General features: G+C 40.5%; 3 protein-coding genes across 3 annotated transcripts; 2 read left to right on the plus strand and 1 right to left on the minus strand.

The window, feature by feature from the left end:
- Positions 1-2,083: 2,083 nt before the first annotated feature.
- LOC143825307 (vomeronasal type-2 receptor 26-like) lies at positions 2,084-10,244 on the plus strand. Its single transcript, XM_077313331.1, has 8 exons — positions 2,084-2,206; positions 2,691-2,789; positions 3,124-3,299; positions 4,440-4,731; positions 5,286-6,137; positions 6,476-6,703; positions 8,001-8,127; positions 9,349-10,244. The coding sequence occupies exons 1-8, from the start codon at positions 2,084-2,086 to the stop codon at positions 10,242-10,244; spliced, it is 2,793 nt and encodes a 930-aa protein (XP_077169446.1).
- A 3,482-nt stretch (positions 10,245-13,726) lies between these two features.
- On the minus strand, positions 13,727-14,704 carry LOC143825308 (olfactory receptor 6M1-like). The gene has a single exon (XM_077313332.1). The coding sequence runs from the start codon at positions 14,702-14,704 to the stop codon at positions 13,727-13,729; it is 978 nt and encodes a 325-aa protein (XP_077169447.1).
- A 1,240-nt stretch (positions 14,705-15,944) lies between these two features.
- On the plus strand, positions 15,945-17,078 carry LOC143825309 (olfactory receptor 4D1-like). The gene is made up of 2 exons (XM_077313333.1): positions 15,945-15,949; positions 16,163-17,078. Exons 1-2 carry the CDS (start codon positions 15,945-15,947, stop codon positions 17,076-17,078), a joined length of 921 nt encoding a protein of 306 aa, XP_077169448.1.
- Positions 17,079-17,503: the final 425 nt, after the last annotated feature.

Here is a 17,503-nt window from a genome sequence, read left to right on the forward strand (position 1 = left end):
TGGAATGGCGGCGACTAAAATCACCGATAACGCACGGAGCCAGCTGCAACCGGCCGCAGCTTCAGTGCATGCCGCCGAAAAAGCCGCATCAGTGAAATGCGGAAGAAAGCGCAGCTTCCGGGTGACCGGGGCGCAACCAGAAGCTGCGCCCGGATCGCCGCGTGCATAATCGGTTACTCTGGGTTTTGTCGCCGTCGCGCCCCACCCCGTACATAATCGGTATGCATCACGTCTTCCCCCTCCGTGTTTTCCATGTGACCCGAAATCGCCCTTTCGGTGGCCGTGCATAATGGGCCAACATGATGTCAGTAGGAGGTGTCTGATTTCCAGTCTTGTAAACAAGAAAACTTCTATATTGAAAGTTTCTTCATTCTCAAGGTGCAGCTTCCAACATGGCACACTGACAGAACTGAAATTACAGGCAAAACAATACAATATAAATCCCAATCACCCTTCTCTTAGGCAGCTGGTAACTTGGGTGTTAGGGGGAGACATAACATCTCCGTGTCAGGTGCAACTCTGAGAATAATGCCAAAGTGCCTTGTTGTGAGAAGCAGAGGCACTAACGAGAGACATGGCCTTGAAGCTGTGAGCAGGACCTAAAGAAGAGGAGCTGGCTAAGCAGGCAAAATGGACAGCTGATGTAGGCCAGGCCAAAGTGAACAAACATAATTCATGGCAGAAGACATAGGATTCTGACAGGAGACTATGCAGTTATACAATGCTCAGCTATTTTGGAAGCCTCCTTTGTCTCCTCTGAAGTCGCATCACACCACTGGAAAAACAAAAGTTACCTGTCACATTGAAATGTTTCCTTCTTTTGTGTGTGGAAGGTCAACTGATACAAACTTCCCATGAATTTTCAAGCTGTTCCCTAAAACAGTGGTCCCCAACCTTTTTATCACTGGGGACCACTCAACGCCGGGGACCACTAACCAGGGACCACTCAACGCCTTTTACTGAGGCCCGGTGGGGGGGTAGTTTACTCCTCTACTCTCAACCACTGCCCTAACGAACTCTGATCGCTATGGTAATGTTTAAACATCCCTTCAAAATAAGATACAGACACGCCACAACAATGAACATAAGGAACATTTTATTTTCATAAAGAGCCGGGGGGGGGGTAGAAGGCATCCTTCGGGGCCCACCTCCAATTAGTCGAAGGACCACATGTGGTCTGCGGCCCACAGGTTGGGGATCGCTACCCTAAAACACACATTTCCAGACAGTCTCTGCTCAATCCAGGTGTTTACCAAATTTCAAAAGAAGGGGGGGTGGAATCACTCTGGGCATCAACATCTATAATAAGTATTTTAGCCCAAGTTTGACCTATCATGCTGTACTGGAACTTCTCTCTACAAAGAGAAGGTTCATTCCAAACTACAAGTGTTACAACCAGAATAACTTAGTAGTAGTTTTGAGGGCAACAAATGCTGAGTTTTGTTTCTACATGGCAGACATTCTCTGTATTTTCAGGATTCCACAGATAAAATGACCTCATTTCTTAGAATGATAACTATCCATTAACATTTACTTTGCTTTTAGAAGTGGTTTCAGGATCTGAAGGCAGAAATTGGCCTGCATGAAATACCAGAGCCACATCCTGCATGCTGGTCAAGTAATATCAAAGCGATAGATGATTTTGAATCAAGAGACAAAATAATTCATGGATATTTGTTTAGCTGTGCAGAGAGTAATCCAATGGAAAACATTTCTACCATCTCTTAGGGCATGTGATTGTGAAAAGAAGTTCAACCATATTGTCCATCAAACTCACTTGAAGTGATTTCTTTTTTTTTTTTTTTGAGGCTGAATCATTTTTCCATGTTTTGATACTCTTCCATAAAAGAAAAGCCTTGTCTTCTGCTTGAGATGTGATTTCTTCCTTGTCCAGAAGATTTTTGCATATGGCCTAACATTTTAAATATCACCATGTCGCTACCACCATCCCTCTCCACAGTGAAGTTGGGGGAGGACCAATGCAGGCAAAACACGAACCGATAACCTGCCTTTTTAAAAAAATCTTTCTTTTAAGAGTTTTATGATCTTATAATTGTGTGCATTTAAAAAAAACAGATTACTCATGATAACCTCAGGATTATGGGTCAAGGCAAGAGATGAGCAGAGATGGTTCCTCTTTTTAAACAGTGTGAAATGTCGGTCAAAAACTATTTGGAACATCTCTTCTCAGACAGGCCTTGCAGTGGTAATGGCCATGAGTTTTAAATTCTAATTGACTTACGTGGTTGAGAGGTTGGGGCTAAGAGAAGACTCATTCAAACTTAAGTTAGCATATCATAAGGCAACAATTTTATTAACCAATTCTTTGCCAGGAGTGTTGACATAGGAATCACCAGTAAGACTATGTTGAGAACTTCTTTAAGCTATGGACTAGATTTTCTTTTATTATTATTCTTGTTCCAGGGACTCTCCCCACCCTCGCCTCAGACCTCCTGCTGGTTGCCAGGCAACTCTAGAAACAGACAGAATTCAGAAGATTTTATGATGAGTCCAGAAATTCACTTCTCAAGGCCTTGTTTTCCTTGTTGCCTTTATCAAATTCAAATTCAGAAACCTTTAATGGCATATAAAACATCATAAGAACAAGGGTAATTCATAATTATAATTAATTGATAAAATTTACATAGTCTTTTTATTTGTTTATCTATGTTGCCTTTATCACTATATAGTTGTTACAAGTCTGTGTCCCATGGAAGAGTTTCAGGGAATATGTCTGCTATAATGTAGTCAACATATTGTCTTCTGTGAAGTTGCAGACAATCTATCAGGTGAGTTGGTCAATTACCTTCCCTATAATCAGCAAATTCATCATCACCACTTCTACTTTTCTCCCTCCATCCCTTGGGAGTTCCAGTGATCACAGGGGAGGAAATGGTATTACTGTTTCTTCTCCTATCCCTAGCTGGAAAGCAAGACAAAGAGAGGCTGTCTGTCCACTGATATTTAAGTTGTATTCTATGTCAAGGGAGCCTTCCATCTCAAGTTGTGCTACTAAGGAATGCTTGAACTATATCATAAGAATAGGTGAATTGGTGACTGTGTAAAATGCTTTCATGGAAGATGGTTCTATTTGTCACTTCTGTGTTAGTGTTGCTGGTGCAGGTGGTTTGCAAATCTCTGTATTTACCGTGCCCCATCAGTCGCCCGCTTCCTATTGTTCACAAGTATTATCAATCAGGAGACCTGCTCATTGCTGGAATTGTCTCTAATGTGTTTCAGTATTCTGATGCGCTCACATTTGAAGCACGTCCCTCTCCCAGTTCCTCTGATTCGCTTGTGTAAGAAGGATTTCTTTCATATTATTGCTTTATTATGTTTTTTATTGTCATGAAAGGTTTAATATTGTCGGTTATTCTATTGATGGTCTCCCTCCTAGTGATACTTTGTCTTAAATTACCGGTGTTTCTTTACAAAACCAATGGGATCTCCTGAGTTCTACTGCATACGTGGAAGGGAAAAAAACAAATGCCACAAACTTTTGTTGGTTTGGGGGTTGAATCTCAAATTTAGCTGTTGGTTTAATGGTGGAATCTCATCTCTGATTCCATCTGCAGAACATACTTTCAGAGCATTATGGTCATTTGTTGATTGAATAGGAAGAGGGGCTTGGCATGTGGAAGGTCCCAGGTTTAATTTCTGGTTCATTCAATTAAAAGATCTGAGAGTAGGCTACATGAAAGACCTCTACCTGTGGTCCAGAAGACTTTCTGCCCATCTGAGTATGGTTCAATGGTACAGCATATGCTTGGCATGTAGAAGGTGCCAGGTTTGATCCCTGGCATATTTAGTTAAAAGATCTGAGAGTAGGCTTTATGAAAGAATGAGATCCTGAAGACTTGCTGCGAGACTGAGTATAAAATACTTACTAGAAACATAGAATCATGGAGTTCGAAAGGGCCATACACACCATCTAGTCACACCCCATGTTCAATGAATCATCAACCTTAAGCATCCAGGGTCATATATATCCAGCTATTTAAAGATCACCAGTAAAGGGGAGCTCTCCTCCTCCTTGGTCCGTTAACATACTTTGATAGACCAAAGATCTGATTCCGTGTATGTACCTGTGTCTGAAATGTAAGCATCCATATTTGATAGCTTCCTTTCAAAATTGAAACCTCTTGTAAGTATTTCTGTCACACATACAAGGCATAAGAGATTACAGACCATCAGAATGATACTGCAATAGACATCCAAAGGTCTTTGTGAATGTACTGCCTGTCAAAACAATTTAACTGCTGAAACTGCCTTTTAGAGAAATCAATAGTTCCATGTCCAGGAGACCTCGTAGTTCTCAGGGCACTGGGCTGTGGAATTTGTTTTCAATGTATTTAGTACATTGATGTTGTACTAAAGTGCATTAAATATAATCTTCAGAAGTGAACCTATTGTGATGTACCATATCTCTCTCATTACAGAGTATTCCTTCAGCTTTACCAGAACATCCTGGCTTTGGTGTTTGCGGTAAAGGAGATCAATGAAAATCCAAAACTCTTACCCAATGTCACTCTGGGTATCAACATATATAATAACCATATTAGACCAAGCTCTACCTATCATGCAGCAATGGAACTTCTCTCCACTAAAAAAAGGTTCCTACCAAACTACAAGTGTGACAACCAGAACAACGTAGTAGCAGTTTTGGGAGGACCAAAGTCAAACTTCTGCCTCTACATGGCAGACATTCTGTACATTTACAAGATTCCACAGGTAATATGGCCTCATTTTTCTTAACAACAAATTCACATTTCTAGATTTCTTTACCCATATTTTTCAATTTCCTTTGTGAAAAACATAATGGTTCAGTTGACGTTTTTATCTTTCTTATCTCAAAGAAAAGTTTCATGGGGAGAAATGGGTGGGGGAGAAGAAAGGGAAAGTGATTGTAAGCAACTTTGAGACTCTTTCTCGTAGAGAAAAGTAGCAGAGTCATCCTTCGTGGGCTCCCATCCAAATGTTGACCTGTTTTAACTTCTGAGACCTGATAAGATTAGGCTATAACATGCTGCCTTCCACTTTTATTTACATGCTAAGGACTATTATTAAAATATGAAATCGTGAAAGCAAAGGGCGCAATTTGGATATCAGTGGAAAGTTTTAAAATTTGACATGAATATCACGTAACCCACTTGGAATCTTTGTGGATGGCAGGCTATAAATTTAATTAATTAATTAAAATATATATATCTCACTTAAACACCCAACAACACACGGGATTCTGTTATTTACAAATAGTTCTCTGTTGCCTTGTTTATATCCATTAGCTCCTCTATGGCTCTGCTCCAGTGATGAATAACAAAAACGAAGCCGTTTTCCTCTACAAGATGTTCCCCAGTTGGACCAATCAGTACATGGCGATGATGAGATTACTGCTTTATTTCAGATGGATATGGATTGGGGTGCTCTATGTGGATAATGAACACGGGCAGCGATTTGTGCATAAAGTGCTTCCTGATTTTTCCAGGCATGGTATCTGCTTTGATTTTATAGCATTTTTTCCATCAATCACCTTTTTTAATTCTTTTTCTGAAATGGCTGTAGGAAACATTGAATTATCGAGACTTGTGATGGGGAGCACAGCCAAAGCAGTGGTGGTATATGGTGAAATTCAAACCATGATAATTTTGCGATTCTTGCTGAGGATTGCAGAATTTAAGGAGATAACCATGAGGACAGAAGCCAAAGTCTGGATTCTGACAGCCCAGATGGATTTCATGTCCACTAAAATTCAAAGGAACTGGGACTTAGATTTTATCCATGGTGCTTTATCTTTGGCAGTTCCTTCCAGAGAGGTGTCAGGATTTGACCAGTTTCTTCAGGCAAGAGACCCTGCCTCTGAAAAAGAGGATGGCTTCATTGGGGACTTCTGGAAACATGCGTTTGGCTGTTCACTCCCCAGTACCACAGAAACCACAAGTGATGAGGAAATCTGTACTGGGGAGGAAAAGCTGAAGAGTCTTCCTGGGTCAGTCTTTGAAATGAGCATGACTGCCCACAGCTACAGCATCTACATGGCTGCATATATCGTGGCTTGTGCATTACAAGCCATATTTTCATCCAAGCTCAAACATAGAGATGGAGGGAGAAAAATGTTTTTGAATCAACAACCATGGAAGGTAATGCCTAGAAGCCACTTAAATGTAGGGAAGTTCACTAAAGTTAAAGTTAAGACAGAATTGATGTACAAGAGATCCCAGACTGGACATGGCATCCTTGGTTCAAAAGCAGGCATTTTTACAATTAAAAATCTGTTTCACAACCCTTCAGTGCTTACATTCCCTCAACTCCATCCCCCCCATCATTCTCTCTTTTTCTTTGAAACCAGGACTTTTCAAATATCTTGAACTTCATCATTTTGCCAGTTCCTCTATAAGTTTCTTGACTTTTCTTAATGTATTACAAGACTCTATTCTCAAGTATTATATGTTAAAACACTTCTTTTTTACAACTCTAGCTCCATGAATATTTGAAAAGGGTCTCATTCAACAATAGTGCTGGGGACCCAATTGCCTTTGATGAAAACATGGAGCTGACAGCTGGATTCGATATCATCAACTGGGTCACTTTTCCTAACGAGTCCTTTTTTAGAGCCAAAGTTGGAACAGTTGACCCCAAAGCTCCTGAAGACAAAATATTCACCATTCATGAAGACAGAATCATTTGGCCTCACATGTTTAACCAGGTAGGTTCTCTGTGGCTTTCAGGGCATATCATTTTAGTTTCCTGGTCTTCCATGAATGGTTCCTAGCTCAAAGTCTGGAATGGTTCTGCTCCTGTGGTTAGATATATTCCATCCAATCCCATGTTCCCATTTGAAACTATAACACTGCACGATTTTGAACATACGGTAAAGGTAAAGGTAAAGGTATCCCCTGTGCAAGCACCGGGACATGTCTGACCCCCTGATTCCCTCTAGCGTTTTCATGGCAGACTCAATATGGGGTGGTTTGCCAGTGCCAGTGCCTTCCCCAGTCATTACCGTTTACCCCCTAGCAAGCTGGGAACTCATTTTGCCGACCTCGGAAGGATGGAAGGCTGAATCAACCTTGAGCCAGCTGCTGAGATTGAACTCCCAGCCTCATAGGAAGAGCTTCAAACAACATGTCACTGCCTTACCACTCTGCACCACAAGAGGCTCTTAAACAATGCTGTTATTGTACATATATGTTCCTTTTACTACAAACAGGGTGACAATTTCAACCAAAGTCAATTTGATTTGAAAGTTTTGTGGTGACATTTCTGGATGGACCACACTAGCTGAACTGCATTAATTCTTAAAAGCTAAGCAGAGTCAGCCCTGGTCAATCACTGGATGGGAGACCACCAAAGAAGTCCAGGGTTGCTACAATGAGGTCCATGATGCACGGAGTGGAAGGTCCGCATTCGGGTTGTAATTGCGGTGGCTAAAATCACCAATTATGTATGCTGCAGGCAGCAACCTAGCACAGAGTCAACATATGCTGCAGAAAAAGCCGTGTTAGTGAGATGCGGAAGAGAGTGGAGCTTCCCGGGACCAGGGCGCAACCAGAAGCAGCTCCAGAGTAGCCACGTGCATAATTCAATATTCTGGGTTCTGCCGCCGTTGTGTTCCATCCCGTGCATAAGTGGTTTGCTTCGCTTCTTCCTCCTCAGCGTTCTCCATGCTGCTGTTTCAGCGGCCGTGCATAATAGGCCTGAGAGAGGCAATGGCACATCACTCTTGAACATCTATTGTCTTGAAAACCTTACAGGATCTATATAAATAGTGGTTGCGTGCAGTTTTCTTAAAATCTCTATAATATGTGGAAATCTGTCTTCTAGTGGAAGGCATTGAAATAGCTCATTATACATCAAGTGATCTCTCAAAGAGATGTGGTTATGTCATGATAGTGGAAACCTGGCACATACATGGATGATTGATCAGTGAAATTCAAACTCCTGAAACATATTTCTTGAATGTGAAAAAAACACTATCCCAGTCTCCTTTCATTTCTGGACAGGTGCAGCCCCTTTCTCTCTGCAATGACAGATGTCATTCAGGTTACAGTAAGAATAGAAAGGAAGGAAAGCCATTTTGCTGCTATGATTGCCTTTCTTGTCCAGAAGAGAAGATTTCAATAATGGAGGGTAAGGACGGTATACCACAAATGTTTCCAATATTCCCTTTTCTTCTCCTAACAACACATCTGATAATCAGCCAATTAATATTGGAACTTTCTGATAGTTAAAGCCTAATATATTACTGCTTTTTAATTTTAGGATTTTTTAGGGGAAAGTTCTAAATGATTTAGAAAACTGCAGCTGAAGGACAAATTTTGTTTTCATAACAAAAATTAGTATATTAGCCATGATTTCCATTATTTTTCTAGTGTGTGTGTTCATGGGGGTGGGGTATAACCGACAGTTAATTGTGGATTTGTATGCTATATGTGTGCTTGAACAGATGATTGATGGCATGGTTAGCATTACATTTCTAATTTATTAAACTGAAAGACATTTTCAGTGATGAGGTTTAGTTGATTAAAGAGGAATGTACTCCACATTGACATGTACTCCACAGGAACATATGTACAGGGCTCTGTACAAATGTCTTACCTTTATCTATGCTTTCAGCTAATACTTTCCGCTAATCCAAGCTGAAAAATGTATACCCCTAGCATAGATACATGTAAGAAATGTGTACAGTGAAAAACATATATGAAAATCACCTTAACGTTTATTATTTCAGGCAGATATAGAATCACAGAATTATAGAATCATAGAGTTGGAAGGGGCCATACAGGCCATCTAGTCCAACCCCCTGCTCAACGCAGGATCAGCCCTAAGCATCCTAAAGCATGTATTTCAGATATGTAAGTTTTTGGCTACCAAAACAGCTGAACTCCAAAATTCCCAAAATATTTGGGATTTGGGGAGTTCACAGGGCACTGGAAAAAATGTTCTAAAGTTTTTGTCTTCCTTGGTCCACAGAGTCTTAGCCTGTCTTCCTTGGTGGTCTTGCTGCTTCTGCTGGTATCACATTTTCAAAACAGTGCTTGGGGAAACGTCAGTCTTTATCTATGTGGATTGATAACTATCTTGAAGGATGAGTCCTTGTGGAATTAAACAGAGATTGTTAAAGGTTAAAGAAGAAAAGATACATTCTAGGTTTGTCATTTAGCATGCCTGACTACAAGGACAAGTTTGCATTTGAGTCATAATGGAGTACCTGAAGGGCTGCTCTCAAATGGATACAGAAGTTCAGGAAATATCTTAGTGTGACATAATTTGAGTGCCTTTGGAATATATTCACCACCTTTGGTCAGTGTATTTGCACACCCCTAATGTATACCCACATTTCTTTTTCAGATACCAATGACTGTTTTCAGTGCCCAGAAGATCAGTATCCAAACACAAATCATGACTTATGTCTCAAAAAACGTATAAGTTTCTTGTCTTATGAGGAACCGTTGGGGATCAGTTTGGCCAGTTCTGCACTTTGCTTCTCTTTTATGACAGCTTTGGTGATTGGGATCTTCATTAAGAACCAGGACACTCCCATAGTCAAAGCCAACAACCGGAACCTCTCCTACATCCTCCTCGTCTCCCTCCTGCTCTCCTTCCTTTGTGCTTTGCTTTTCATTGGCCAACCTAAGAAGCTGTCGTGTCTCCTTAGACAAACTATTTTTGGCATCATCTTCTCAGTGGCTGTTTCTTGTGTGTTGGCCAAGACTGTCATTGTGGTTCTGGCCTTCATCACGACCAAACCAGGCTCCGGGATGAGAAACTGGGTGGGAAAACAATTGGGTAGCTTCATTGTTCTGTCTTGCTCCTTTATTCAAACCACTATTTGTACAGTGTGGTTAATCACTTCTCCTCCATTCCCAGAATTTGACATGCACTCAATGTCTGAAGAAATTATTCTAAAATGTAACGAAGGCTCAGTCATGATGTTCTACTGTGTCTTGATTTACATGGGATTCCTGGCCATTGTAAGCTTCACTGTGGCTTTCTTAGGCAGGAAGTTACCAGATAGTTTCAATGAAGCCAAGTTTATCACCTTCAGCATGCTGGTTTTTTGTAGTGTTTGGCTAACCTTTGTTTTAACTTATCTGAGCACCAAAGGAAAATACATGGTGGCTGTGGAGATCTTCTCTATCTTAGCCTCCAGTGCTGGATTGCTGGGCTGCATATTTTTCCCTAAATTGTATATTATTGTGGTGAGGCCAGAACTGAACATCAAGGGTCAAATTACTAGGAGATAGGGGAAAGAGCTTAGAAGTCCACAACCACAATATATTTAAATCCAGAGTAACTGAATGAAAGTGAAAACGAATTAAAAGTGACATGGATACCTTAAACCTGAACTGCGATTAGTGTTTTCTGCTGTGATGTTTATATCCTCAGTAAAGTGTCAGCAGTGAGGCATGATGGATAAGGGTCAGAAGAAAGTCTCCAGCTCCAGATCATGTTTTTTTCCAGCTGCTACTTTCTGCTCCTGAGCCCAGACTGGTAGCAGCTAGGCAGTCTTTTATCTTGCCTCAGTTTGGAATTCTTTAAATAGTGTTCTACCTGATATGCTTTTGTCCCAAAGTGACTGGCTTTCTGGCAGAATTTCTTAATGGTTTCCCTCTCCCCACCTTCTTAAAGCGGAGAAACTTCATGTATCTTGAGGAGATCCTGTTTGTATTTCAACTTCTGCTTCTGATGGGTAAAATATACATTATAAGGCCTGCAGATTGATTTTGTGATGGTTGTCCTTTATCTTCTCTCTTTGTTAGTGTTTTCAAATTGACGGCGCTGAGACACTGGAGGGCACTGCTATTTTCTCCTCTTTGCCCCCCACTTTCCACTGAGCAACATAGGTATGTGGTATTAAATTATGGTATTAAATTGTCATGCAATACCATGAAACTAAATATATATATATATCCTTGACATATTACAGCATGGTCACCTCAGCTGCCTCATCTGGAGGCACCAATCCAGGGTGGTCCAGGTGCAGCATTGAAAATACTCCCCCCTCTGGAACCAGAAAGAGGAAGGGCACCGCTCCTGTGGAATGGGTCTGAGATAGCTCTAACATGACTGCTCTGTGAGAACAGCACTATCAGGGCTCTAAGTGGCCCATAGTCTCCCAGCTAGCTACATGGGGAGGAGTGGGGAATCAAACCCAGCTTTTCAAATTAGAAGCTGCTGTTCTTTATCACTACACCCACTACATTTAGATGGATGGGATATTGCAGTACGTTTTAACTCTACCATCCACTTTCCAGTACACACAGAGACAAATCCAAATAATATCTGTTAATGAAGAAATGATTTGGTCTTATGTACCCCGATCCAGAAGGGTAAAGTAACTTTGTTGTTTTCTCCTTATAGGATTTAACATTGTAAGTCACCATGAGACCCTTAAACAACAAAACAAATAAATTCCTTAGGTTCATGCAGGTCCAATGAGGTTCAGTGTAGCACTTTTAGCATTCCAAGGGCACCTTTCCATCCTTTTTCATCTGCAGAAAAGCAAGTTGGATTATACCCAGATTCATTTAACCCAACTATCTAATTTTTCACACTAACAAGTGAAGTCTTTGCTCTGGTTCAGCCTCACTTGGAGTACTGTGTTCAGTTTTGGTCACCCCAGTTGAAGAGGGATGTAGACAAACTAGAGCATGTCCAGAGTAGGATGACAAAGATGGTGAGTGGTTTGGAGACCAAAACGTATGAAGAAAGGTTGGAGTAGTTTGGTCTGTTTAGTCAGGAGAGGAGACTGAGAGGGGATTTGATTGTCATCTTCAAATATTTAAAAGGCTGCCATATAGAGGATGGAGCAAAGTTGTTCTCTCTTGCCCCGAAGGAATGGACCAGAACCAATGGGATTAAATTAATTCAAAAGATATTCTGTCTAAACATCAGGAAGAAGTTCTTGACAGTTAGAGCGGTTTCTCAGTGGAGCAAGCTTCCTCGGGAGGTGGTGTGTTCTCCATCTTTGGACATTTTTAAACAGAGGCTGGGTAGCCATCTGACAGAGGGGCTGATTCTGTGAAGGCTTAAGGGGGTGACAGGTTGCAGTGGATGAGTGATAGGGTTGTGAATGTCCTGCATAGTGCAGAGTGTTGGACTAGATGACCCATGAGATACCTTCCAATTCTATGATTCTAAGTCAACATGAAGGGCTGGAACACCAGATATAGCAATGACACTTTTAGAATATATTGTTATGAAGTTATCAGAGCCAGTTTGGTGTAGTGGTTAGAAGTCTGGACTTCTAATCTGGCATGCCAGGTTCGATTCTGTGCTCCCGCATATGCAACCAGCTGGGTGACCTTGGGCTCGCCACAGCACTGATAAAACTGTTCTGACCGCAGTGATATCAGCGCTCTCTCAGCCTCACCCACCCCACAGGATGTCTGTTGTAGGGAAAGGAATGGGAAGGTGATTCTAAGCCGCTTTGAGCCTCCTTTGGGTAGGGAAAAGCGGCATATAAGAACCAACTCTTCTTCTTCTTCTTCTAGATACCAGTAATAAATTCAAATGGATTCTAACATTTCACACTAACAAGTAAAGTCAACACGCAGGGATGGAGGACCAGATATAGCAATGACACTTTTAGAATATATTTTACTGAAGTTATTAGATACCAGTACTAAATTATAGAATTCAAATGTAATTGGTTGATTTGTGTGTTTTTAAAGCTGGAACATATGCATATCTAGCCCTTAAGGATGTGGCCCCGCAAAACTTAAATTCCTTTAAGTGGAATTTCAACAAAGGATATAAATATGACTATTTATTTATTACATTTTTCCCAGCTATGCCTCTGAGAAGCTGTAAACTTGGGATTGGATGCATTCAAGTCTTTTCTTCATTCTAACTAAATTATCCTTATTTTATCCCCATCCTACATGACTTTTGCTGTAGACCCTGTTCTCCTATTATAGGCTATGTGGTGGTCAAAACAGATCTCGTACTCTTTTTTACATCTTTAAAAATGCTGGTTGGATTCAATCCATAAGTTTTGCATACCAAAAAAAAAAAAAACACTTTCATAATGCCTCCTACAATACATAATATATCACATAAATGGTATTTTCTGATTAATACAAAGCAAGATACACCATCTGAGCCTTCAATTTGGTTTCTATAAAAACACTGGAACTGCATCTTTCACAAGAACTTCAACATTACACACAGCAATATCTTTTAAACTGACATAATTCACAACTCATAATTAGCTCTGCCAGTACTAGTTGGAGAAATAGCTAGTGTTATCCCAAACTTAGTTAGAAAGCTCCATTGCATAGTGGATATTGGATCCCAGGTCTCCCCAGTTATCCCATATTTTACCCACTATCCCATATTTCTTATTGAAATTGCTTATAAGTTCTATCTACATTATTTGGAAGTATAATTTTGCTCAGTTTCTGTTGACTTGTGCCCTGGGTATTCTGACCTCTTGTAGAACAATTATGGTCTTCTTGGAAGGCTCCTCAGAAGAAGGCAATGGCAAACCACTTCAGCTTCTCACTTGCCTTGAAAGCTCCTTGCTGGGTTCACCAGCAGTCAACTGTGACTTAAAAGCACAACACACACAAACATTTGTGGGTTTTTTTTTTCATTTTTTGGATTGGTATAGTATAGTGTAATCTCATTAGATCTCTGTAGTCAGACTCAATATATGGGTTGGAGTCTACCAAGGAAAACAATGGTAAACTGCCTCTGCTTCTTCTCAGTTGTCTTGAAAACCCTATGAGGTTGCCATAAGTTGGCTGTGACTTGATGGCACTTTGTGCTCACACATGGCCTTCCTGAGAATAGTTCTCAAGGAATCCTTTACTCTCTCATTTCTGAGACTATATATGAAAGGATTGAGCATAGGAGTCATCATTGTATTCAACACAGTGCCCACTCTGTTGAAATTCAGAACATTCCCTTTGGTAGGACGGACATAGATGAAAATAGAACTCCCATAATACATTGTAACCACAGTCAAATGTGATACACATGTTGAAAAGGCCTTCTTTTGCCCTTTTGCTGATGGAATCCTCAAGACAGCAATAATAATGTAAATATAGGACACAGCTGTTACCAGAAGGGAGCCCAAGAGCAGTATGCAAGAGGTCCCAAAGTCAACCAGTTCAACCAGTGATGTGTCAGCACAGACAAGTTTGAGCAGAGGGGCACTGTCACAGAAGAAGTGATCAACAATGTTTGGGCCGCAGAATGGCAGACCAGCTGTCACGATGCTGGGAACGAGAATAATCAAAAAGCTACCAGTCCATGACCCCAAGAGAAGCAGGCAACAGACCTTGCTGTTCATGATGGAAGCATAACGTAATGGGTAACATATTGCCAGATATCGGTCAAAGGACATAACAGCTAGGTTGAAGAATTCAGCAGAGCCCATGAGGAAATAGAAGAATGACTGTGTCAGACAGCCCACAAAGGAAATGGTCTTCTTCCCTGTGATAAAATTTACTAGCATCTTAGGCATGACTGTGGAAGTGATCATGAGTTCCAAGAATGAGAGGTTACTCAAGAAAAAATACATGGGTGATTGAAGGTGGTGATCAGTCAGTACTAATGCAATTATTATGGAATTACCTGTAATCGTTAGTACATATACAAAGAAGAAGGCGATGAAAAACAGAATTTCTAGGGAGGGAGTACTCTGAAATACCGAAAGGATAAATTCAGTCACAATTGTTTTATTACCTTCTTCCATATTTTAGTGCATCGTATTTCCTAGGGGTGAAAAATGGGTTTGGGAAAGGAGAATGAAAATAAATTATTCTGAGAGTGTGAAAGAAGTAGCATTTATCAGTCATTGCTTGCATCCATACTAACCTTGGAAGTTTCCTGTGATCCAAAGAATCTTCTACCGGAGGAACAAGCTGGAGGAAGGTTTCATTGTTGAAAGAACTGAACTTTTGGATCCAACACCTTATTCATTGTTTGGTACTGTAGAGCTTGGTAATTCTCCATGTAGAAGTAGAATGGTAGTGCTTTTTTCAGGATTGTCCTATTTCAAAGTGAAGATGAGCTTTCGGATGCCCCTGCACCTGAAAAACAAAAACATATTACAAGGAGAAGAGTTGGTTCAACCCTTCTCTCTGAGACTCTAATATATAGATAACATCTTCTGTGTGAGTATGTGTTTGTTTTACAGAAATGAAATTTGCACTCAAGTGGTACCTTAGTTACAATGTGAGCTATTACCATACAAGAAAAAGATCACTCAGTTCTTTACATATAAACAGGGCATTAGATTCCTCTTATGAACAGGGAAAAGAACCTCTTGTGGCACAGAGTGGTAAGGCAGCAGACATGCAGTCTGAAGCTCTGTCCATGAGGCTGGGAGTTCAGTCCCAGCAGCCGGCTCAAGGTTGACTCAGCCTTCCATCCTTCTGAGGTTGGTAAAATGAGTACCCATCTTGCAGTAAACGGTAATGACTGGGGAAGGCATTGGAAAACCACCCCGTATTGAGTCTGCCATGAAAACGCTAGAGGGTATCACACCAAGGGTCAGACATGACCTGGCGCTTGCACAGGGGATATCTTTACCTTTTTATGAACAGGGAATGATAATTTACTATGTTGTTAGGTTTTCATAGAGAGATATTTATGCTGCACTAAATTAATATTAAACAGAAATATCAGTTGAAATCTGCAGCTTTTAGGATTAGGTCTTTAGATGCTTCTCAAACCTGACATTTAATATTGTGGTCTTCTAAAAAGCCAGAAAAGGGGATAATGCAAATACTTTATGTTTCAAAGATGAAAACAATGATGGAGCCCAACTGAAGATCTCTTTCATGGTGTCCAAAGAGTCATGTGGAATCGTAGACATAATGCTGGGATAAGTGACTAAATAAACCCTATATTCTTTCAGTTTATGGAATCTTCCCTCTATTCCCATCAGTTCTGTTTCTGAGGATTATTTCTTTAAAAATGGCATGTTCTTGATGAAGTTTGTCACATCATTTACAGCTTGCTGGGTTCTGCAAGTAGCAGAATAAACAACATGGACCAAGCATTTAAGCAAATAAATTTTAGAAAGGACCGTGTAAAATAAGTTCACACACATTAGAGTAACCAAATATGTATATTCAACAGTACAATGTTTATGGTATTACACTACATCTGTTACAACAGACAGTAACTCCCCTGAATCAACTTAAAGAGAAGAGGAGAGGACATGCAGTAATGGGAATCCAAGGATTCAAACCATCCTCTTCCTCATTTTTCTTGTAATTTACATTACAACCTGGCTGGGCAATCTGACAATCATTACTATTGTAATATTCATACTGCATTTCCACACACCCATGTACTTCCTTTTGGCAAACCTGGCTGTCATTGACATCAGTGACTCCACAGTAACTGCAATCAAAATGTTACGGGATCTCAGCTCCCATACAAATACCATCTCCTACAACTGGTGCATCGCCCAAATTTTTTTAATCCATTTTACTGGAGGAGCTGTGGTCTTTCTCCTGGCAGTAATGGCTGTTGATAGATACATAGCAATCTACAAACCATTGCAGTATTTGCTTATTATGCATCAAGGAACTTGTATAGGTTTGGTGGCAGGTGCTTGGTTGGGTGGCTTTGCCCACTCCATTGTACAGGTGGCATTAATACTTCAACTGCCCTTCTGTGGACCCAACCTGTTGGACAATTTCTACTGTGATGTCCCGCAGCTCATCAAACTGGCTTGCACAGATACATACATCACAGAACTCCTGATGGTTTCAAACAGTGGATTTCTTCTCACTTTAGTCTTCATTGCCTTGCTTGTATCGTACAGTGTCATCTTGATAAAGATCAGAAAACATGTCACAGAAGGGAAGCACAAAGCCCTGTCTACATGCGCTGCACAAATCATAGTGATGAGCTTAAAGTTTGTTCCAGGCATGTACGTTTATGACCGTCCTTTCCGGGTATTTCCAGGAGACAAAATAGTTGCCATGTGCTATACTCTTATCACTCCAATGTTAAATCCCATGATCTTTACTCTGAGAAACAGAGAAATGAAGGATACCATTAAAAAGCTCATTCGAAAAATGATGTCATTTGCAATAAAAGAATCAAAATGATGGGTTTGCTTTGGCTATGATTTATGCCTTTTGCTAAATATTGCCAATTTCTCCTTTACTATCACATTCCTTATTGCATACACACTTAGTTTTTGTGTTTCCAATGACCTCCTCCCCAGCCTTCTGGTAGCCAAAGATAACTTGCTCTTTGCTTTATCCATGGAAAAGCTGAGAGTGTATTTATGGCATGGAATCTACACACGTCTGCCTACTGTCAGATCTTGATTATGGTCATAGACCAGCATAATCAAAAACGATAAATGATCAGTTTGTAAACAGCTGAGGGAACCAAAAGCATAAAACCACTATAGGCATAAAAGGACTAAAAAAAAAAAATAGAATAGCTTAAACTGAAAAACTACAAAAACATAGATTAGATAATTGCATAGAGGAGATTATTCTGATCAGTCTCAGCTCTCTGGATC

This window comes from Paroedura picta, chromosome 16 (assembly GCF_049243985.1).
Source record: "Paroedura picta isolate Pp20150507F chromosome 16, Ppicta_v3.0, whole genome shotgun sequence".
NCBI classification, from domain to species: domain Eukaryota; kingdom Metazoa; phylum Chordata; class Lepidosauria; order Squamata; family Gekkonidae; genus Paroedura; species Paroedura picta.